Source organism: Cyprinus carpio, chromosome A20 (assembly GCF_018340385.1).
Source record: "Cyprinus carpio isolate SPL01 chromosome A20, ASM1834038v1, whole genome shotgun sequence".
NCBI lineage: Eukaryota > Metazoa > Chordata > Actinopteri > Cypriniformes > Cyprinidae > Cyprinus > Cyprinus carpio.
In genome coordinates this window covers 25,363,973-25,388,354 of record NC_056591.1, presented here as the reverse complement: position 1 = coordinate 25,388,354, position 24,382 = coordinate 25,363,973, and the positions used below count along the sequence as shown (strand labels likewise).

The window sequence follows — 24,382 nt, the reverse complement described above, 5'->3', positions numbered from 1 at the left end:
TCGTTTAGTGGATTTGTTCTAATCTGCTCATTCTCCTGCAGGTTTCTGTCGATTAACACCTCATCCACGCTCTCCGGGAACTTGGACCATCTATTTTGAAGGAGCCGATTGTGACAGTCACTTCTCAGCTGACACGTCAGAACTGGTAAGTTATTATGCCATTTAGATAGATAGATGGGTAGATTGATGAATAGATGGGTAGACAGATAAATATATAGATGGGTAGATAGATAAATAGATTTGTAGATGGATTTAACTTTGAGGGCATCAGACAGATGGGTATGTCAGTTGCTAGTGTGTGTGTTCTGTCAAGGTAGATGGCCAACACCAGTTACACCACGGAGGGCAATATAGATAGATGGGTAGATAGATGGGTAGATAGATGGGTAATTAGATTGAATAGATGGATAGATAGATAGGTAGATAGATGGCTAGTTGAATGAGCTTGATTGTGTGCCAACCAACCCTCAGATGGATAGATAGATGGGTAGATATCGTATCTTTGAGGGCATCAGAAAACAGTATTTCACCTATTTCAAAAAACACATCAGAAAACAGTATTTTGTCTTTTTGATGTCAGTTGCTAGTGTGTGTGTTCTGTCAAGTTAACATTCTCTTTCAGCCAACACCAGTTACACCACGGAGGGCAATATTTAACCATAGTGCCCAAGAACTGGCTATAAATTATATCTTTCTCCTCACCCTGAACACACAAAACCTTTAAATGCTCCTCCTCCTCTGTAATTAGTCTGTTTTACTGTTTCTCGTATTTTTACATAAGTGATTTTTTTTTTTTTATATTATGTCATAATCATATTTTTTTATTTATTTTTACACAATGTCGATCTGCCTTACAGCAGACAAAGCTGGAGCTCGGAGCGTGTTTAAATACCACACAGAAATCTGATGAATGCAGCTTGATTGTGTGCCAAACCAACCCTCACTCTCCCACATCCCTTTCTTACAGCCACCCCAGGACCGATGCTTACCGTAAACTCACATATTGTACCTTGTTTGCAGTTTCTGATCGTACTGTGCATTATTCATAGCACATTATTTTAAAGATACAAAATTATGTTTATGATAAAGTGTTGACAAAAAATGTTGACCAATAGCAAATGGGTATTTAGTCTATGCATTCATTAAAGGGATACTCCACCCCAAAAACAAAAAAAAGCTCTGTCATTAACCATAACAAAACCACCAAATCACAAACCTCTCCATATTAATCACTTACCCCCCTGTCGTTCCAAACCCGTAAAAGCTCTGTTTGTCTTCAGAACACAATCACCATATCACTAGTCTCTCCATATCACTGTATGCTGTGTATGCTCTTTTGTATCATCCGTGCCACAAGGATGCGCTGCTTCTACATGTATTTAGCTTTGATTTGAAAGAAAACAGATAAAGTATTCTGACTACGACTTTCATACCTTTTATGGACCTTGACACTGTTATTTACTTGGCAGTATGGGACAGTCACAGGCCTCCCGGTTTTCATCCAAAATATCTTAAATTGTGTTCCGAAGACGAACGAAGCTTTTACAGGTTTGGAATGACATGGGGGTAAGTGATTTAATAACTAAATTTTCATTTTGGGATGGAGTATCGCTTTAATTAAGATAGCTATGCCAGAAAATCCTTTTCAAAAGGAACATGCTTTAACAAAGCTAAAATTGCTTGCCCTGTTACCTATTGTAAAACCTTACCAAGATTTCTTGCATTACCCATCAGTGTTCATACAGCTTCACTGTGCTTTAAACCAGCTCTACTCCCACCCCCAAAGCTGTACTCAACAATGCGGATGGGTAGCATAGCTAAAGTTCCATGTACAATGAATGCGTGCCATGTGCACCATTTACACTTTGGGGCTCATAAAAGTACAGTGGTACGGGGCCTCTCTGTGGGAAGCTGGTCTCTTTCTCCCAGGCCTGGCCTGTGCAAAAGCGAGCCCACTGAGGCCTGATGCACTCTGGAGCCGACACATGTGGCTTTCATTCTTGACTTGTCTCCAGCACCCACAGTTTCGCTCTGTGGTCGGCTGTGCTCTGAGAACCGGCAGTAGCAGAACCTCCCTAATTCTCTCTCCTCCTCCTCTTAGCTCAGTTTTCTCTAGGAACAGCCACCAGATGCAGCTTCCAGAAGCAGCGTGGACCTAAAGCCGAAGTTACAATAGTGAGCCCCCCCACCCCAAGTAAAATCACCTGTCTTCTCTCTCTACAGCCAATGCGGAAGGAACCGGAAATTGTGACAGTGACTTTGAAGAAACACAATGGGATGGGCCTCAGCATTGTGGCAGCCAAGGTAAGAACTGATATTTCTCCCCATTCAAAGTCTGTGATCTTGGGCATTTGGGTTTTGGCATAGGTTAGTTTGACACAGTTGATGAAAACAGTTTTTACTTTCTGAGGATTGGTTTTTGGTTTCTGATGTTGGTGGCTGCTGTATTCTGAGTGGGAAGTAAAGGTGTGGCATAGTTTCCTAGGCTCAGGTCATAACAGACTGTCTAAACAGGGATGTGCTTTCAAGAGGACATGCTTTTGTTTGATTCAGTCACAAGCTGGTCTATGTGCTTGTCAAACATTCAGATACGAAACAGAATCATAAGCAAATCTTTCTGTTTTCTTGTCGGACTGGACGCTTTTCTAGTATGCTGCTTTCAGCAGAAGGAAATGTCTTCTGGGTCGTCACCTCTTTTACAAAATGCAGTCATTTATGTTGGAGTTTACAGCACAGTTAATAGGCTAAAATATTACGTTTTGCATGATTTCACCAGTTAAACTCGTCAAGCATAGAATGTTTTGATTCATTTCGTTAGTTTTGATGTCAACATTGCAACTTAAGGTTTTGTTTATACTCTAAACTCTTACTAGTTTGACTGATATATGCTGTTAGAAAGTGCTTTCAGGTCCAACATGGACCAGATTATGATTTTACTGTGCAAGTAAATATTTCTTAATTTTTCAAACTGCGATTTTTCTCAGTGGGTTATATGGAACTAGTCATGGGCCGGTTTCAAGGTATACCGCGATTTGAAAATGTCACGGTTTCAAAACTTTTTCCATTATACCATTCCTGCGGTATGTGCTGTTTTCCATGTCTCCTCAATGACTGAAAGAGTAAGAATCCCTCAGGCTGAGTGCAGTGTAGAGAGTAACACTGACCCCACCTCCTCCTGTTGGTGCGAGCGAGCGGCCAGTCACGTGTGTGTAGGATGACCAAACTTAAGGCCCAGTTACACTTCACATTCAGCGTTCCTTTCCGTCTCGTGCACAGCCATGTCCGCATAGCTTTCAAAAGTATACTCAACCGTAGATGAGCATGGACGGATGAGCTCGACACATGCGCAGTACCACGGGCTGCGCGGCTGTCCTCGAGCCCCTTTTAATGACGAAAAAACGTAATGCCGACGGAGGGCCGAAGTATATTTTGGCCTTTACGTGATCGGCAACCGGCTGTTTTTTGCCTTATTACAACTCTCTGTTTCAATTTTTTTTGTATGGCATTGCAATGCAGTCATTTTCCAAAATGTAATTTATTTGAAAATATGAAGTCTGTAAATGGCCGCTATAATAACAAAATCATAATAAATAAAACAAATAAAAATATAAAAAAAATAACAAAAATTAACTATCAATTTTTTTTGTATGATTATTATTATTATAACTAAATCATATGAAATGATATAAATATGTATATGAATTATATAACTAAAATTAAATAACTGTAATTACAGATTTAAGTTAAATAAAGTTTTTTTTTTATTTTTAGGAAACAAATCAAAGAAAAAATAAATTAATTCTGTTGCTCAAAAACTAAATATATTGTGTCCAAAAACAAAATATATTGTGTCCAGCGGGAATAAATTTTTTTATTTTTTTACCCAGTCATTTAAAAATAACACATTTCAGAGCTGTAACAACAGTACCGTGAAACTGTGATATTTTTGCTTAAGGTTATCATACCGTCAAAATCTCATACCGGCCCATGCCTATATGGAACAGACAGCTGCAGTTCAGTAGACTTTGTTTCACGACTTTGGTGGGCAGAAGAACGTTTTTCCCACCAGATGTGCATCAGGTTCAGGGACAGAGAAAAGGCAAGCAAGGGAGGTGTAGTGGTAGGAGAAGGGGGTTAACAGGAACTGTTTGTTTTCATAGCAAAACCTCCGCTATACTGCTTCTATTTTCATCTGTGAGTGTCTCTGAGGAAGCATAAAGTTTGGTAGAGGTAGAACTGGGGAAAAGAAGGGAGAGAAGGAGTGAAAAATGGGAGGACAAGGAAAGAAGGCATGAAAAAGGGGTGTAAGACTTGCTCTGGGATAAAGGGGTGGATCTAAAGAGGAGAGGTGGTTTGTCCCGGTGTGGAGCTGGGACGCAGCTGGGTCGCAGCGCTAAAACTTCACCTAACTGTTAGTGAGTTGTAGGAGTTTCTCTTACATAACAGTCTGGATGTGGTTTTTTTTCTACTCTGGCTTCAGATATTTGCATATTGTTTTGAGCATGTAGCCCTGGAGTTGCTTCTCAGTAGACCTGCCTGCTTTTGAAAGAGTTGGATAAGTTTTTGTGGACCGCTATTATTTGATTTCTCAGTTCATTCTCGACTCCGGAGTGGAGCGTAGCACCATGTGGTTCTCTGTGGTCGGGAAGAAGGAGCCGGTAAGGAACCACTTGACATGGAGTGTGTGTCTTTTTAATGTGGGAAAGTGAGCAAGTAAACACTGAGAGATTATTGGTGTGCTAAAAAGTCAGCACGGTGATTTTAGTTGGATTATAGTTTGCCGTCAGGATTGCACTTTACAATAAGGTTCAGTTAGTTAACATTAGTTAATGCATTGTGTGTCATAAACTACATAAGGCCCAGTGTTCATTAAAGTTGGTTAATTTTCATAAACACACTATTGTTCAAATAAAACATAAACAACTAATCATAATTAAAAAAAAACATAAATCAAAACAAAAAAAAAAATTAAAATTAATCAATATTATTAAATTACTTAAAAATACTATCTTTTTCTAATTTAAATTATGTTGTTGTTATTTAACGTTATTAGCTTTTGCTAATGCCAACTTTTGGAAAAATGTTACTACTATTGCAAAATTGAGATCAGTTGATGACTTCAATCAGTTTTCTAGGAACTTAAATTATTTTTTAAACCCTAAACATGGGCAAGTACGGTTATACTCATTAATTCCGGTGAATGTTATCAAGTGTGAGAAAGCAAGGTTTTGCCAATGTAAACAGAGTCATGCGACCAGTCTGCACAAACATGCACATGCACATTGTACAGGTGGTAATTTTCTCTACTAAATCTCTCCACACATTAAAAACTATATCAGTTTATGTACAAAAAAACACATGAGTGACTGTACAGATAAAGAATAGTTTAGCAAGGTGCCAGTCTCCATTTCGTCCTGTGCAAAATTAAGATAACTTTGTATTGTACGTTTCTACGTTTTCAAACTTAAATGTGCATGGTTGTGCACACAACGGTATCTTGTAATCAGGGTCACAGGCATAACGATTGCAAGCTCTGAACATTGAGTTCTCCACCATATATTGCAGTGTTGGTGACTCCTCATCACTTGTTGCAAATAGTCTGGCGCGGTCAGTCCAGCTGGATGGCTGTGCTACCGTCACAGGGCTTGATATGCTCAGGCTGCAGATGTTTGTGCGATAACAGCTCTTCTGGGATGGTGTTGAGATTCAGGGGGAAATCCTGACCTCTGTACTTTACATTGATGAGTGCCTACCTGACATTTTCCCACGTTTCTGGATTCATTCTTCTTCAGCCCCGAAATGAGTTGATGAGCCACAAGAATCAAAGCCTTCAGAATCAAACCTAACTTTTCAAAACAAAACTAATTTTTGTTTGTTTTTGGACTTGGTTTGGAGCACTGTAGCTCACTGACTTCCTTCTCTGTGCGCTTCTTGATCTCATGTATGACAACAATAGAAGGATGTGACTCCCATTCGCGAGCCTGGATTTCCTGAGGACTCGGAGAGTGGAGAACAGAATGTGAGCCCAGCACGGCCAGTCTCTGCAAACGTTATGTCTCCTAACCTTTTGTTAATCTGAATTGATGTGAAGAGAAACCAGTATGGCCACCCACTGTGGCAGTGTGCCAAAGACTTTGTTTTGGTTCACAGGTTAAAAAAAAAACAGGACCACGAAAACACTGTTCTAGGGATCCAGGACTGTGGGTGCAGCCCCTATTCCAGAACTAGTTCATTTCAGTCCTCAGGCAAAATGAAACCTGAAAAGCCCCTATTTTCTAAATAGAGATGCTTCAAGCTGTCAGCCTGCGTTCATCAAGATTTCATACATTGACTCTGCATGTCCACAGAGAGCGGAAGGGTTTAAAGTTTACAGATGTGTCATTCAAGAAGGGCTGCATTATTAAAGTACATAAGAGGACAATCCCAAGTTGTTAGTAAAACTTGGGGGAATTTTTATGTTTGAAGCAAGATGTCAAGCTTGCACGTAAAACCGAACTTTTAAATATAGTTGTGACTCATATCTTGGACATAATTCTGTCCTTTTAAAATAAAAGATTCGTAGGAGAGACATTTCCCTTGTGTCCAAACACTGAGCTGTCTTCTAAATGCACTGCCAGAGGACCGTGAATTAAGACAGACCTTTTTGTTTTGTCTTTCTTAACTGAAGCAAGCAGCCTGTAGAGTCTGCAGATCATTAAAGCCGGAATGGAGGCCACTCAGACGCGATGAAGACCGACGGCTGAAAGCAGCTCATTATTGAAAGCCTCTTGTGTTAGTCATGATATTTTGCACCCACCATTAGCCAACAGCCTCAGCAGTCCATCTGTCTTCCATCCGTCTAGACGTGATGGTAAGGACCAGCTATGTTAAGGAGCAAACTACTGTCCTGGCTGTTTTTTCCTGACTGCTGTGTTTGTTGTGGGGGATTAATCGGGGCAGGAAATGATGGTGGCGGGTCAAGTTTCAGTGAATAGATGTATTTTCTGTTTTACTAGTGCCCCGTGGACTCCATCATCTCAGTCAGAGGTCAGGCACTGCCTTGACTCCCTGGGACTGTTAACAAATTACACTTGATCGTTTAGGCTTACACGTGCAGCTCCCTGAAGACTGAAGTGGGGGTGTGAAGATTAAAGTTCAATTCTACCTCTTTTGCAAGGCACTCATCTTGCCTAAGCTGGGTTTCCAATTTCCTGTATTTGCACTGGCAGCTTTGGGAAGCTTTTCCGTGGACAGGAAGCATCAGGGTGGGACCTCGAAGCTGTAGACTTTGTTTGCTTGCTTCCATGTGGTTTTAGGAGCTTCAAAGGAAACTGAGTTCTGTGGTTTGAGAATCTGCTCCAAGTACTGTTATCAGTGAACACCTTCAGACTTTAACATCTTCATTTAAATGTCTAATGTCTGAACTGCAGATGCACGCATGTTTTTGCATGCCGACTCTGCCTGACAGCAGCTTGTGGGGTAAATATGTGTTTGAACTGTGTTTTTTGTAGTGTCCCATTGCGTGTGAAGAAGTTCTCGCTAGGCCTCAAGTAAACAGACTCAGTTCATCCCCAAGTTTACTGACCTTTACCCTCTTGACACACTGAAAGGCAAATAATCTGCTGCTGTGAAGAAGCCTGCATGGATAACGGTTTCTATTTTTGCTTATGAGGCATTTAGCTCCTGTAAAATATTATTTACAACACATGATGTGTTCAAATACTCACATTTGACGTCTATTAGCTGCACAGACATTATAATTGTCTTTGAGCTGTGCTCCTGACAGTGTCCCTGGAAAGATGAGCGTGGAAACAACCACAGCTAGAACACAATCCATCCCACACCACACGCTCAGCGACACACACTTACGCAATGGGTGTTGAACTCACAAGTAAGGTGTTGTTTTGTTGTAACACCTGACATATTAATTTGATTATACAGAGAGGAATATCTAGCTATCTGTCTGTACTGTATATCTGTCTTATCAATTATACATTTACGTATCTGTCTGTTATGTCTCTCATTTTTAAGTCTGTCGTCTATCATTTCATCTTTCTGTCTGTGTTGTTCTATCATTTTTATATCAGACCATCTATTTAGCTGTCTATCTGTGTTTTATTGTTTTGTCTATCTGTCTTATGTCTTTTGATCTATCTGTTTTTCCATCTATCGTTCTATCTGTCTTTTCTATTGTTAAAATCTACCCTCAGATCTTGAGCTACAGTAGCATTGAAAGTTTGTCTTAAGTTTTATACATTTCAAGTTGCCCATGGAAGAGTGACCATGGAAGACAATTTGCACTAGTGCCCCCTTGCAGCAACTCTGAGAATGTAACACACATTTGTGTTTTAATGAATAATGTTCTCATTTTGTTAATGCAACAACATGTTAAATGAGATTTTGTGCTTGTGTACTTGCATGGAGTGTTTTGAGTGCTCTGCCAATGATTATTTGGTTGTCACAGGAAATAATAAACTTTAAAAGAGAGAGACTCAGTAAATTTAATGACAGTCTTCTCAATGAAAGGATTTCAAATACATTCTTCAGTTGCTTACAGTCTACGTTTTTTTTTTTTAGAAAGAAACAAGCCCTATCCTAAGTAGAATTGACTTCTTTAGCCTTCCAGCACACAGTAATGACCTCTGTGCCAGTATCACCTCACCCCTTGTTTTAAAAACAGTAGAAATTAGTTCTTTTGTTAACATGCATCTGGTTTTTATCAGTGGCTTTTATAGACCTTACTCCATTTCATGTTATGCGTGCCAGGCTTTGATCAAAGTAGTTTAACCCATGTTTCCTGAGGGAAGGTCAGCCGAGTTGATCTCCCACTAGGTGTGCACGAGACTCCTGCATCAGACGTGTTCAGACGGCATGGAAACCGCCCTGCCTCAAAGCTCAACCTCAGGACTTCTCATCTGTCTTTCACCGCAGGTTCACTCTTTAATGTGGAGAGACTGGTTTTAGAATGGTTGTTTCTCATCACAGCGTAATACGTACTTTCAGAGTCTAATCAGAGCTTTTGAGCTTTGCCAGGCGACATGTATCTCTCTCAGACAAGTTGAGACCTTTCAGCAGATGAGAAGCGGCTCACATGCACAAGATTGGCATATCTCTATTTATCTCTATTTCAGTTTATTTACTTGATATTAGGCACTCAGTGTCCAGTGTGTTGCATTAGGTATAATGTGTGTGTGTTGAAGGCCTTGATGCCACTTGTGAAATGGCATAAGCAGAATTTCTGGCCGATGATGGTGTGCGGCAGATTTCCAATGTTTTTGTTTGTTTTCTTGTTTGTGAAATGATACTATGAAATGATACTAAATGATGCTAAATCCATAAGGAAATCTATTGTGCAGTGTGACAACCACAGCCAGTCAGAACATATTTGATACTAAGCACAACACTTCAGAAATAGACTTTAAAATAAACACTTTAAAATAAAGTTCAGTTTATTAACATTACTTAATGCTTTAGGTGAAAAACACTTTTACAGCATATATGTATTTATCTACACTGTAAAAAACGATTTTTCGAATTTGTCAATAAAATAAAAATGTATGTAACGATTTAAAAAAAATATATTTGAATTCATAAATAATAAATATAAAGTATTGTGAACTAACAAGAATAACAATGAACAACTTGGTTAGTATTCCCGCCGGTCCTTCGGAATACCCCCACCCCATTTGTTGTGTATACTCCCTATGAGGAGGGACCATTGTCCAGGATCATATCATATCACCCTCACAACATACAGGAAAGAAGTTACTTGTTAGTCATCAGCGCACATAGCGGTAGGTAGTTTTTACACATGATTGCATATTTTTCCATTACTGTTTTCCTTATTTCATCACCTGTTCTCGCAGTAGACTGGTTTTGTAGCATTTTGATGGTGTTATTGTCTTTTGAATGTGATGTGCATGCAAATTTCTGATCTATCTGTATTTGGTGACCCCACCCTTGATTTAATGCTGTAGGTTCTGTGGAACTGGTGCTTTTTTACTTTTTTAGACCGTAAAGAATGTTAAAATTGAGTTTGGCTGATTGCTTTATAACTGGCATGACCTCATGCATTTTAGAGGCCTGTTAGCACACAGTACATGTTGATATTTTTCTTATATTTGTGGTTAAGTCCTGAAAGTTAACTGAGATTTCTGAGTGTTATTCCTGTGGTGTTCAGGTTACGGCTGTGTTTGAATTGTAGGGTGTGTTTATGCCAGTGTAATGTGAGTGGGTTATGGGGGTCTGTGGCTAACATTGGCTTTATTTCAGATGGCAGAATAAAAGACGTTGCTGTTTCCCAGGCAGATTCTGTTACTGGGTTTCTCGATCCATTGCTTCTGGTCAGCTTCTTTTAATGCTCAGGTTCTGAGCAATGTAGTGCACATTCAAATCAAATTTCACATTGCATCTTATGAAGGACTATCTCATCAGTGTCTAATAGAACTATTTGAGAGACTATTTCAGAATGAGCCACGTAGTAGCTGTTACTTCACCATTTGAAACCAATTGACATCGTACTCCATTGACGGCCAAAACAGGTGCACAAGGTAGATTGTTATTGACATCTGAGGTGTGTGAATATGTGAGGCTAAAAACAGCATACAACCGCAGCAATGTATGGTAAATGTCAACGGAACATGGCATTCGTGTGTTGAGCAGAATGGGTTTTCCATAAACCGAAGGAAAAACCAGATCCAGCGGGCTCAGTCTGCACCTGCACGTGGAGAATGTTGTAGACTTGGGTGGTGTGCCATTTAGTAATGGTTTGTTATGACCATAAAAGCATAATTTGGAGTATGGCATGGACTTTTAGAGATCTGGCCCGGGAATTTAGAAGTACATACTTTACTGTTGAAGGAGAAGACGTATGTTGACTTTTAAAGTAGCAATTCTTTCATGTTTCCATTTCAAAGTGCAGTTATTTAGCTCTTTTTTTGTACAGTGAAAGTGGGTGGGGTCTGGGTTTGTCAAGCTCCAGAAATGAGTAAAAACACTGCTTTAAAGTAGTCCATATGATTTGTGCGCTATATGTACCGTTCAAATGTTTGGGGTAGAGTAGGTTTTATTATAATGCTTTTGAAAGACGTCTCTTATGCCCACCAAGGCTGCATTTATTTAATCAGAAACACAAATATTAATATTGCAATTTAACATAACTGTTTTCTGTTTTAAAATATTGATTTTTCTTTACTGTCATTTTTGATGAATTTTTTGAACAAAAGAAACAAAAACTAAATCTTACTGTCTCTACACTTTTAAGTCTTCTCAAATCATAGAATAGGTTTCTGTACAACAACAGATATTTATTAGGTTAAAATATTTCAAATTGTGCATATTCAAATATGGTGCCTCTAGACACTTTCCACCTGGTTTCACATAAAACATGGTTGGTTCTTTTGTGTTTTATGTGTTTTTATTAACTAAAATATGCACAAAGGAGTGAAGTATTGAATTTTCTCTTTTCTTGTAACAAGGTCCTAAGACAAAAAATTGCATTTAGGTCACAGTGCTGGTTTTGCTATATTTGTGCAGATGTGAGGATTTGTCAGGTGGACGAGTATGAGCAGTTTGTGTTTCTGTATGAGAAAACAGCTGAGATGCTGGGAATGTAATACAGACCTCACATTTTTATAGTTAATTTTTAGCATGATCCCCTTCAAATAGAACCTTTGGCAGTAGCCAGGGGATTTGGGGTATTTGCTTGCTCAAATAGCAAATCCAGCCATTGGAAAAAAAATTAAAAATGATACAAACTTGAAACCGCAGTTCTTAAACTAACCACTTTAAAGCTCATGTCAGTGGGCTCCGTCAGCTTAAAGCTTTGAACAGACCATTTAACTCAGAGTTATGGAGCATTACGTGTTAGAAATGTTATGTTTGAGTGGTGAAACTTGTATGGCATTACTGTTTCAAGTCTACAGGAAGTGCTTCAATGAATGCATTGTTTTATCTTAAGTTAATTACTAGATTTTATTTTGAAAGATGCTTCTCTAGCATGCAGTTGCATTTAGGTCAAGCTGATTTCTCAATGGGTGCACAGTCCAGCAGCCAGATGGCCCGTGTCAGATGATGACCTCTGACCCGGGATATAGGATGAAGAATTTTGAGAGGGTTAATCATGGCTAGTTTGAACAAAAACTACTTCAGATCTGCTCTGAATTTATGAATGAGTTTATTTATTTGAATCTGTTCACTGCTGGCTCTAGATTTATAGTCTTTCATGAATGAATGCCTGGTTTCGTCGTCCAGCAGTTTCCACAGCGGAACTAGTGGAGCCTGTAAATGACATTTAGATCTTTCCCAGAGTGCTAATAATCTTTCTTTTGTGTTTTTTAGGGTGCCGGACAGGACAAACTCGGCATTTACATCAAGTCTGTTGTTAAAGGAGGTGCGGCAGACATGGTGAGTTCGGTTTGGTTTGGTTTATATTGTGATGTTCTTTATGGGCAAATGCAGATGCTGTGACCTCATTTCTTCAGAAACCACTAAGTGTGATTTCTCATACTTACTAGTGTTATTGATAGTACTCAGTGCTTTTTTTGGAGTTGAAGCTGTAAAATCTGTAAAAAAAAAAAAAATCTTTTTTTCTTCATAAAAAGTAAAAATCTAGTTCAACCTTGCTGCTCAATGACTGTTTGAGTCTTGTTTTTGAATGTTTCTTTTTAGGATGGGCGTCTGGCTGCTGGAGACCAGTTGCTCAGCGTGGATGGACGAAGTCTGGTCGGCCTCTCACAAGAGAGGTAATTCTGTAGCATTTGGGCCTTTAATGATGTCTGTAGAATGGGATTTAAATAAATTTGAAATGGACTTACAGGTAAAGCATGCAATTTCCAGCTACATCGAAGAAGATGAGCATCTCAGTTAAATAAACAAAAGGATTGCATGCTAAAATCATTTCATTATGCCACATAAGCAAAGACTGTGTCTTAATATATATAATTAAATATGTATATGTGTACAAAATATGACTGACGTCTCTTGGTCTTTAGAACATAGTCAGGTAAAAACACCATTAAAATGCCCCTGAAATTTAACATTTGAATAAGTTCTGGGTCTCATAATTGGGATTACTGAATTATTTGGCATGATAAAAGACATTAATTTTTATATGCTTTTACAAAAATATGCACTCTTTAAAATAAGAAATGCTTCTGAAAAGTGACAAATATTGCCCTTTCATGGAGAAGTTACATTTCTGACAGTTGTTTGTCATGTTATTATTCTGGATTTGACTTGCAAGCATCGTTATTCCTAGTTCAACATTTTCAGCCATTAATCTGTGTAGTACAAAGCACCTTTTGTTTGCAAAGTCGAAACTGCTTAAACAGCATTCTCATTTCTGTCAGAAAAATTGCATTTATACTTGTAGTTTTGAGAAGTGGTGGAATTGATGAAACTCTTACATCTGTGGATTTGAGTTAAATGAGAAGCATATGGCTCAAAAGCCTTGTGAATGGACACACAACTTAAATTGCCTTTGGGATTCTTTCCAGCCTCCGTCTCTTTGTTTACAGTTAGCTGACGGCAAATCCAAACAGACATTCTATGAGATTAGTCCCTTTAAATAATCTCTCATGGGGTTGTGGGATTGCACAAATAATGCTTTGAACTTGAAATTCATTCATCATAGTCTGCAGTTTTGTGTGTTTTGCTCAGATGTCTCTGTCTTGTAGGGCGGCGGAATTGATGACACGAACCGGCTCGGTCGTAACACTGGAGGTGGCCAAACAGGGAGCCATTTACCATGGTCTGGCCACACTCCTCAGCCAGCCGTCCCCCATGATGCCCCGCGGTAAGCAACAGCGGCACTAACTGGATTGCTTTTGGGAGTTGCAGTATTCTGCTTAAAAAATATCAGCGGCTGCCGCACGGCGTGCTAGTGTGACTAATTCTTTAAAGAGGAGGAAATGTGGTGGATCTGGCACCCACAGTGTTTCCCCTTACACACAAAATGGTTCAAGACTTGCATTAAATATAAATGCTTTCGACATGTGTCTGGTAGTGTGAATTAGTGCATTTTGGGTGATTTCCCCCATTACATAGAGATTGGCACTTTCCCAGTGCTGAATTTAGTCTAATTCAAGCCTCTTTTTCATCTCTGCAGCATCAGACCGTGGACGTGGAGACAAGGGAAAGATGAGACCAAAGAGCGAGGGCTTTGAGCTCTACAACAACTCTGTGCAGAACGGCTCGCCTGAGAGCCCCCAGGAAACGTGGGACACTTATCCTGAACCAAAGAAGGAGGACAGGTTGTTGAAGAACCGTGCAGACCACCGCTCCAGCCCAAATGTGGCTAGTAAGTGTGCCACTTCAAACGCTTGGCACATTTATCAGTATGGCTCATTTTCAAGTGCTGACATTATAGTAATAATATGCATTTTTTTCCCCCTAAAGACCAGGCCCAAAGTCCGGGTGGGAAGCCTGTTTATCCTGGAGCCCCAGGAAAGATCACTTCGGTCTCGACGGGTAACCTCTGCCCTGATGTGAGTACACACAATCATCGGCACCTCTATAATGAATGTTGAATGTGTGTGCTAAAACTCTCTTTCCTTAGTGAATTAAGAGAGTTTCTAGCACTGCTGTTTAGCAACACTGGTATTGAATCTACAGTGCAACCTGTGTTGTCCAACTCATTTCTGAACGAATAAGACAAATGACTGAACCAAAAACTTGAAAACTGAAACAAAATGCTTATGATTGAAATTATTATTTTTAACGATTCAGAAACATACCATATGAAAACTATAGTCCAACCATTTTCCAAATGGATGAGTCTTATGAGTTGATTCTTTTTACTGAATAAAACCATACAACATTACAAGTGTACACTAGTTTAACCAATTCCCAAGCAAATTACTTTTATGAGCTGGTTCTTTTAAGTAAATCAAACAAATACTGGTACATACAATTTAATTTAATAAATTCCTTACGATTCCTATTTGTAGTAAGTTATTTACAAAGTCATTAAGAAAAAGTGGCTACTTCTGCTGCATTGAGGCTGTTTTGGGGGAAAATAACAGCAACTTACACTCTACACTTTACAACTCAATTGAAAACAGTTATAAATATCAGTGTTTGACTAAAAATATATTTTGCTAGAAAAAAAAGGGGGCGTAAAATTGCTTCATTGGAGTTCTGGGAACAATGTTGAGTGACTTTAACAAACCGCAGTGAACCTTTTGAACCAAACCAACAGTGAATTGTAGCGTTTTGTCATGCTACACAATTAACTGGAAAAATGAATCATTGCTAGAGAAGATAAACATTTTTGTAAACTGCTGATTTAGTGACACACCACTGAAATATGTAGATAAGTTAGTAGTGCCACCTTTTTTAATGTGTTACTTCCTTATATCCAGAAGCACATGAGAATAGTTAACGCTGAAATGTGTTGCTCTTTCAGATATTGTAATGCAGTTGTCTTTTTCAGTGAGGCCTCCTATGGTTTTAATTAAATCACCAGAAACTCTCAAATCCAAACACATACTAGAACATGTTTTTTTGACTCTAAAACCACAGCCTAATAGAAGCCTAATAAAAACCATCAAAATAAAAACCTTAATCTTTACACTTTTTTAATTAATTCCTATAAATAAATCTGTAACCACATTCTGATTGGCCAATCACTCTTTGATCCACACTCCTTGATTCTCATTGACTTATACACATACATGCAAACTCTTCTACTAGTTTCTGTAATCAATAATAATACACTAAAAAGAGATCGAAAGTGAATTTAGACTGTCCCAACTTAGTCTAATCTGTCTTTACCCTGTTTGTCCCATAGGAGGAGCCCTCACCACCCCGTCCAGAGGCATATCCGATCCCCACTCAGACATACCAAAGGGAATACTTCACCTTCCCAGCCTCCAAATCTCAGGACAGGATGGGCCCTGGCCAGCCCTGGCAAAACAACGAACTGGAGCCTCTCCCCCCTATGGATAACCACTCTAACAACAGCATGGCTATGCAGGTTAGCCTTTTTAGGAAGAGAATGCATGTGAATGGTGCTGGTGCCACAGTCGACACAAAACACTGGCAGTACCACAGTATTTTTCAACCACTAGCACACTAACTGTACAGTAATTGTAGATTATTTCATGTCTATTTATTTATTAGTAAGATCATGTATAGTATCCTATGTTTGTATAATGTACTCTTCCATTAAAAAATTTGGGGTCAGTAAGATTTCTTGGGGAAAAAAAATACTGCTTGTATTCAGTAAGGATGCATTAAATTGATCAAAAGTGACAGTAAAGACCTTTATTATGATACAGAAGATTTCTGTTTCATATAAATTATGATCTTTTGAAGTTTCTATTCATCAAAGAATCTTTAAAACAAAATTTACTGAAGACTGAAGTAATGGCTGCTGAAAATACAGCTTAGCATCACAGGATTAAATTACATTTTAAGATATTTTAATATAAAAAGCAGTTACTTTAAATTGTAATAATATTTCACAATATTACATTTTCTTTATTGTATTTTTGATCAATTGAATGCACCCTTTGTGAGCCTACGGTACTTTTTTTAAGAACATCACAAAATAAAATAAAAATACTGTCTACCATAAGCTTTTTAAGGGCAGTGTGTATTATCTCTTTCTAATATGCTTTGCCAAAATGTCTATTTGAATCCAAATTATGATCAGATTTAGGATCAGATTATCATATAAAAATTTAATGTGAATTGTATAATAAATCAAAACAGTAAAACAAATCAATACAAACAAACTAATCATTAAAAAGTACTTCACAAATTAAAATTCAATTAACAAATCAAATTTATTGATTCAAGAATTTATCATATTTATTTATTTAATTATTTGTCTAGTTTTCAGTTTGGTTTATCTATTAAATTTGGGCCTATTTTAAGTATAGTTTTTACAAGCTTTTTAAGGTTATGAGCAACAAACATAACAAATATGTCACATTTTTGCATAAATATTTGTCTCACTGCTGTGTCATTGTGCCCTGCTAGCAGGTTGCTCGCTCTCAGGAGGAGTTGTGCGACATGCCGGGCGGGTACCCAGGTGAACACCTGCGCCAAGAAGACCTGATGCCCCTGCAGTACCAGCGAGGCGGAGGCGAGCACTGGAACCACCAGATGTCCTCCTCGGTGGAGTCCAGCACATCAAGCCAAGAACACCTCAACTACTCATCATCCTCTGGCTCCAGGATCCAAGGCAATCACAAGAGTGGCCCTGGCCGCTGGAAGACCCCAATACCCAACTCCGGCCCCGTGGGCGTCTCCCAACCTTCCCGTTCAGATCTTCCACCTCCTCCTCCTCCTCCGCCTGCGCACTATGACTACGAGCCGCAAACAGACCTGCCGCTTCCTCCACCACCCTCCGTTACACAGCAACAGGCAGCAGCTGCTGCGGCCACGGCCGACCGCAAGAAACGCGAGGAGCAACAGCGCTGGTATGAGAAGGAGAAGGCCAGGCTTGAAGAGGAGCGAGAGAGAAAGAGAAGAGACCAGGAGCGGAAGTTGGTGCAGATTCGCAATCCTCCAGGCCCAGTCATGCACAACAACCAGCATGGTCCACTGCCGCCCGCCCCTCAGCACCAACAGATGCCCCATTCACAGCTCCCCATGCAGGTGCCCCAACCGTACCTTCCCCCGGTCCAGCCTTCCCAACCACCACAGCCACAACCCGCTCGACCCGACAAGCTATCCAGCCTTCCCCGCCAGCCGCCACAGGACACAGTAATACGTGACCTCTTGCCCCAGCAACAGCCACGCACCATAGAAAGACGTGACTTGCAATACATCACCATCAGCAAGGAGGAACTGTCCGCCAGTGACAGCCTGTCGCCTGACCCCTGGAAGAGGGATGCCCGTGAGAAACTGGAGAAGCAGCAGCAGCTTCACATCGTGGACCTCCTGGACAAGGAGATCCAGGACCTTCAGGCCAAACCCGAACGCACAGCCGAGGAGAATGACCGTCTGCGCAAGCTCATGCTGGAGTGGCAGTTCCAGAAGAGACTGCAGGAGTCCAAGCAGAACGAGGAGGATGAGGAGGAGGAGGATGACGAAGATGTAGACACCACGCTAATTATGCAGAGACTGGAGGCTGAGAAGAGAGCACGGGTGAGCAGACATGGGAAGTGGGATAGCTAGAGATTAATGTGTGGATATTAACAGTTAAAGTCAACATGAAATCAAAACTGACCCCATTTACTCAATGGTTTATTCAAAAAAGTCTTTATAATTTTTCATCAAAACTTATTCCACATCTGAAACCGACCAGTAGCTAACCTACAAATGGTATAGTAGTTGTCACTGCATAGTAAGCTATAGTGAAACATACAGTATTTGCTAATTGCTGATTTAATGGTAATGAAATACACAGGGTTCCAGTGTTTCCAACGACAGAACATTTAAAATTGTGATCCCAGGTCTGGACAATTCAGTGAAATAAATAACATCTTAAAGTGTCATCTTTATTAAATAGAAATTGCTCTAGTTATACTCAGATCTAAAGTATTTTGTCAGGAAAAACTACTTTGTGAGTGCATTTGCTTATTTAGAAATCACAATCAGTTGGAAAATGATGGAAATTCCTTGGTTAAAAAAAAAAAACATTAGATTCACTACTGTTCAAACGTTTGGGGTCTGTGCGAATTTTTTATTTATTTATTTATTATATAAGAGTAAAAAAAAAAAACAAGTAAAAACAGTAATATTTTGAAATGTTATTACAATTCAAAATAACTATTTTCTATTGTAATATATTTTAAAATATAATTTATTCCTGTGATGCAAGCTGAATTTTCAGCATCATTACTCCAGTCTTCAGTGTCACATGATCCTTCAGATATCATTCTAATATGTTAATTTGCTGCTCAAGAAATATTTATCATTATTTTCAATGTTGAAAACAGTTATGCTGCTTATTATTATTATAAAAATAAAAATAATAATATAAATAACAAAACAAACACAATCAAATCAAATAAAACATACTTTACAATCATGAACAGTGTATTGTACATTTTAGTGTAACTTAATGCATCCTTTCTTAATAAAAGTATTAATTTCTAAAAAGTCTTACTGACCCCAAACTTTTAAATGTTAGGATACATCAGGATTTATTTTGATATGTAGCACCCACTACTTTTTTCAGTCAAATAAGCCATATCCTAATGGATACAATCAAGTAAAATGGGTTGTAATGCCTATCATGTTGACTTTAAGTATTTTAAGTGTTAGCTTGATGAATGGTTTCTCCATGCTTACACAGACGATTGAGCATTAATTTAGTTTTTCACCTGCTTTGGAAAGACTCAAAAGAGTCAGGAGATTTTCAAAACAACTAGTCTTACTTGAGTACAGTTGAATTTTCCCGTTGCTGGAGAGATTGCATCATTTAAGTTAGTTATAAACTTCTGCGGTGCTGTTTGAAGTCTAGTGCAGGTCTCTTTTTTTTGTATGTTTCGTATACTTTTGCAGGACAGACTGGTGATGGAACAACTTAACAACTAACCTGGGATTCCCTGTGTGATGCTTTAGTCTCCACTGTTATAATGAATGTTTTGCAATGTGCTCCTGCAACATGCCAATGTCATTGCTTTTCCATGCTGCACTGCTGATGCATATGTATATATATAATGCGCGCTGATGGAGGGGAGGAGCAGGGCTTTCCGATGCCAAGCACTGGACCCGATTCCACTGCTTGCACCAGCATCAACCTGCCTCGTCCAGATCAGTACATCTCTCCTGATCTCATCTGCCATTTAAAATGAAATATTCATTTAACTTCTAAAAACAAATCAGTGATGGAATCTGACATTCTGACATGTAGTTACTGGCTAACCAACCACTTACATTAGGATCAGAATCAGGATCATTTGAAATGTGCTAACAGTCTCTAACAAGACATGACCATATTTTGTTTACATGCAAGGCCTTTTCAGGCGCATATTAAGTCTCGTCTCTGAGCAGGGTGGAGAATTAAGACCATTGATTTTGCTAGTAACTAGGGTTGGGTGATACAAAAAATGTAAATACAATTTATTATTATTATTATTTTTTAATAACCACATTTTATTTCTGTAGCAAATTGGTTGAAATCAAAACAAAGCACGGAAAATCACTCAGACAAAAAATATTGGTAATGAAAATAACTAGGCTTCAAAAATACAAAAATTATACAATAAAATTTTATTTCAGCACATATATATATATATAAATTACACCAATATACAGCTTAAGATATCTTGTATAAAATATAATATATATATATATATATTTATTTTTATACCCCAAAATAATGATACATAGTAAGCAAAATGTATCTATTATGTATTTTCTAAAATGACATTTATATATGTATTATTTTAATACATTTTACTACACCTTTTTAAATTAATAATTTTTTTAATGTATTTAATATAACTTTCAACATTTTTGAATGATGACTAACAAATCATTGAAATATGCCTTTCGAATGAAATTATTTGCCATTAAGATGTGTTGTAACTTTTAGCATGCATAATGGCTATATGTATTGAATATTCAAATGGCTATTTTTTCATATCTCTAAGAAATTTATAATGTACAGTGTATAATAAATATTGGATGTATCACCTAGCCCTTTTAGTCACTAAAGGCTTAATCTGTGTCACAGCCTGTAATGGGCTTCTCATGTCAAAACATGAAAGTTTGATGCAGTTTAATTCATGCTCTTGACTTCTTGGAGGGCTGGAATGTGTGCAGCATTTCCAAACAGCTTCCTTGTGCTTTCCAAGTCTGTGAGACTTTCAGTGCAGGCACAAATTTCAGCCCCCTCTAACGTTCTTTCCTCCAACACCTGCTGTAGCAGCTGTCATGCAAAGCATAGCCTCCACCTGAGAGTCTGCTGAGTGTAGCACACTGCTGGAAGCTGGCTTTGATATCGCTCCATCTCTGAGGAGTTGGCAGGTCGAGCCGTCTAAGGGAAGGTCAACACAATCCTGTGTGTTTGAAGGAAAAATATTGCCAGTGCTTCAGTGGGGGGGATGTGGGATGATGGGGAAATTCTTCACCAGCTCAAATGTTTGTGGAAGGGAAGTGAACCGCTGGCGCTAATCAGACCCATACTGCCCTGGAATGTTCCTGGCAGCACATCACTGCGTCCCGGCCCACTGCGCCAGTGTATTTTTTTTTTTCTTTTACTTTTATCTTTTCGAAATCCCCTCCTTTTCTTTATTTCTTACTTCTTTAATTATTCTCTCTCTCCCACCCCTTTGGTTGCTCTGTATGTTTTTTTTTCTCCTGCAGCAGACTGCTGTTCCAGCAATCTCTGTACTAGACTTGGTATGTTCTTTAAGCTCTTTGCCTCTCTTCCTGTTTCGGCTCCACCTGTGTCTCCTCTTGTTTACTACCTCCCTCCCTTCATTTGGCCATGGTAGCTTCTTTACCCATGGGTATTGTTTAGAGAGAGATGTACCGCTTTTTAAAAAACGGGACTCCATCTTGGGATGTTCATTAGGCTTCACTGGAAAACTGCTGCTTTAGAACAATGTCTAAAAGTAAAAATGAGCTGAATGGATCCTTAAGGAAAGACATCACAGAACATGCATTTTTAAAGCTAAAGTGTGTCATTTCTAAGCCAGTGTCACCAAATGGAATGCATAGTTATATTTAAAACTAGCTTCCATCTTCCATTGGTTGGGCGAACTGTTAGTGCTGACCACAAGCTCATACCATCGGTTGAGGTTGAAAATATTTTTACTTTATTAGAGAAATCAACCTTCTCAATTATTAAAAGAATTAAGATAATTAAATATTAAGATAATAAAAAATAATTTAGACTCGCATCTCATTGTCTTAAATGATTTAAAGAATTATTCTTCATTATTAAATAATTAAGATAATGAAAATAATTTACTCACCCTTCATTTTCTTGAAATATCATTTTAAAAATATTGTTTTAATTAAGATAAATAAAATAATTTACCCCTCATTTTTAAAAAAAATAGTTTAAATGCTTATTTTTTTAATTATTAAAATAATAATTTTGATTCATCCCTCGTTTTATTTGTATTTTTTTTAAAAGCAAAAAGGTGAGGCACTTACAGTAGAAATGAATTGGTCCATTTTTTGAAGGCTTTAAAAGCAGATATAGTAAACTTATAATTTAATAAGATGACTTCATTTCTTAAGTTAAAACTTTTCTATTATTTAATCTGTAAGGCTTGTCATTTTTATGATGATTTTCGGGTTCATAGAATTGTGTTTTCATGGTAACAAGACTGTAAAATTCAATATAAATGAACAGAAAAGGTAAAAAAAAATCCACTTTAAAACTATGTTAAAACTCATTGTTTTTGTCTTGTGACAATACTATTGAAACCATGACCATTTTAATGCCCCATTCACTTCCATTGTAAGTGCCTCACTGTAACCCAGGTTTTTGAAACAGAGGGACAAGTTGAAATAAGTTTTAGAGGTACTCAGCATTATGCCACAAATGCTGTCAATTGAGTTTAGCCTTATTTATTATTCATTTAACATCAAAATAATTACACACTTCAGCTTTAAATGTGCACAGGACAGCAACCTTGTGTCTGGTAGCTTCGACAAGAACATTTGCACCTAGAAAACCACCAAATTCATTCTAAAGAACAGTTTGGAAGCTCTTTTTCTTTGAAGAACATGATGAAGGTTTTCGGCAGCCGTTGTTTCAGTGCAGTGTCATCATGAGGGGTGGGTTGGCGCATGTTTTCTTCCAGCCCAGTCTCTCCGGCCCTGAGCTTGCTTGCATGTGGGCCTCATCTCCGTGTCGTGATCACCATTCCTGGTTCTCCATCTACTCCACTCATCACTGTATTGACCCTGACGCTTTGCCGCTCATTTACTCTGCGTTTCTCCATGGTTTTCTGTGCTGGGTTTCCTCTTCTCATATCCTGACTACTGGACATGTCTCTGTTTATGTCCACTTCCTTCTGATTTTGGAGGGAAAAGGTGTATGGCCATGATTTGTATTTCCTAACCTGTTGAGCATTGTATATGTATTCTTGTGTTTGAAGTTTGATGGAGGTGTTTGGAATTACTTTTGAATGTTTTAAAAGAGTGAAGAAGCATTGAATTTCGGTCAGTAAGTTGTTTTGCATGCAACGGTGTATGTGCATGTGATTCTGTGTGATGGTGTGCAGTGCACGATGCCTCTCATTACAGGGGCCACATTGACAAATTTACTGGTGTGATAAAAAATTCAGCAGAACAGAACACCTTTTTACAAATCCCCACAGCAGGCTAGATTAAATAAGGTTTTGTACCTGTTCAGGTTGGCCATTGAAAATTGTTTGCTAATGTAGTCTAAACTAGGTTACCATTTTAAATGTAAACATTCAATTAATATTACATGTTATTTTAATTTTTTTTATTTTTCTTAATATTGTGTTTAGTGTTAGGTTTGAATATAGGTTTATAATTTTACATACAAGTTAATTGTTACACTACTGTTCAAAAGTTTTTTTTGTTTTTTTTTAAATGTTTTTGAAAGAAGTTACTTATGCTAACCAAGGCACAATTTATTTAATTAAAAAAAAAAAAACGTAAAAACATCACTATTGTGGAATATTATTGCAATTTAAAATAGCTGGTTTCTATTTTAATATAATTTGAATAGTAGTTTATTCCTGTGTTGGTAAAGCTGAATTTTCAGCATCATTACTCCAGTCTTCAGTGTCACAGATAATTCAGAAATGATTTGCTGATTTGGTGAAAAAAATGTGTTATCATCAATGTTGAAAACAGTTGTGCTGCTTAATATTTTTGTCGAAACAGTGAGATATTTTTTTTCGGATGCTTTTAATAGCAGGTTCAAAAGAACATTATTAATTTGAAGAATAGAAATAGAAATATTTTGTAACACTAAAAAATGTCTTTACTGTCACTTTTGATGAATTTAATGCATCCTTGCTGAATAAAAGTATTAATTTGTTAAAAATAAAAACAAAAAATCGTACAGACCCGAATCTTATGAGCGAAAGTGCAAGTTATTCTAGGTTCGTTTTAAATTTAAGTTGAAATATATCAGTAGTTTTATAACCAGGGTTAAAATTGACATCAAAATTTGTGGTTGGATTTCTAACTGTCATAAATTTAATTTAGGATCAGTTTAGTTTAAGTCAATCATTTATATTTAGGACCATGACCTGCAGTCAGTCTAATCCATCATGTCTCTGGTCCAGTGTTTTCCTCTAAACCTGATTATGCATTGTGCACCTCAGCTACAGGACGAGGAGCGACGACGGAAACAGCAGTTGGAGGAAATCCGTAAGCGTGAGGCAGAAGAGAGAGCCAAACAGGAAGAGGAGAGACACTGGAGAGAGGAGGAGAGAGCCAGGCGAGAGGCCGAGGAGAAGGTATTGAGATCGAAGCGGACCAGCGACATATAGGAACTTTC

General features: G+C 38.2%; 1 protein-coding gene across 1 annotated transcript in view; it reads left to right on the top strand.

Moving 5' to 3' along the window:
• LOC109050046 (afadin-like) overlaps positions 1-24,382 on the top strand; it is a 117,731-nt gene that overhangs the window by 83,638 nt on the left and 9,711 nt on the right. The window contains exons 24-33 of the mRNA XM_042778415.1: positions 42-145; positions 2,224-2,304; positions 12,319-12,384; positions 12,649-12,722; positions 13,656-13,774; positions 14,087-14,278; positions 14,377-14,465; positions 15,770-15,955; positions 16,966-18,078; positions 24,207-24,341. Of these exons, the coding sequence (XP_042634349.1) occupies positions 42-145; positions 2,224-2,304; positions 12,319-12,384; positions 12,649-12,722; positions 13,656-13,774; positions 14,087-14,278; positions 14,377-14,465; positions 15,770-15,955; positions 16,966-18,078; positions 24,207-24,341 (2,159 nt within the window). The remainder of the gene's footprint in view (positions 1-41; positions 146-2,223; positions 2,305-12,318; positions 12,385-12,648; positions 12,723-13,655; positions 13,775-14,086; positions 14,279-14,376; positions 14,466-15,769; positions 15,956-16,965; positions 18,079-24,206; positions 24,342-24,382) is intronic.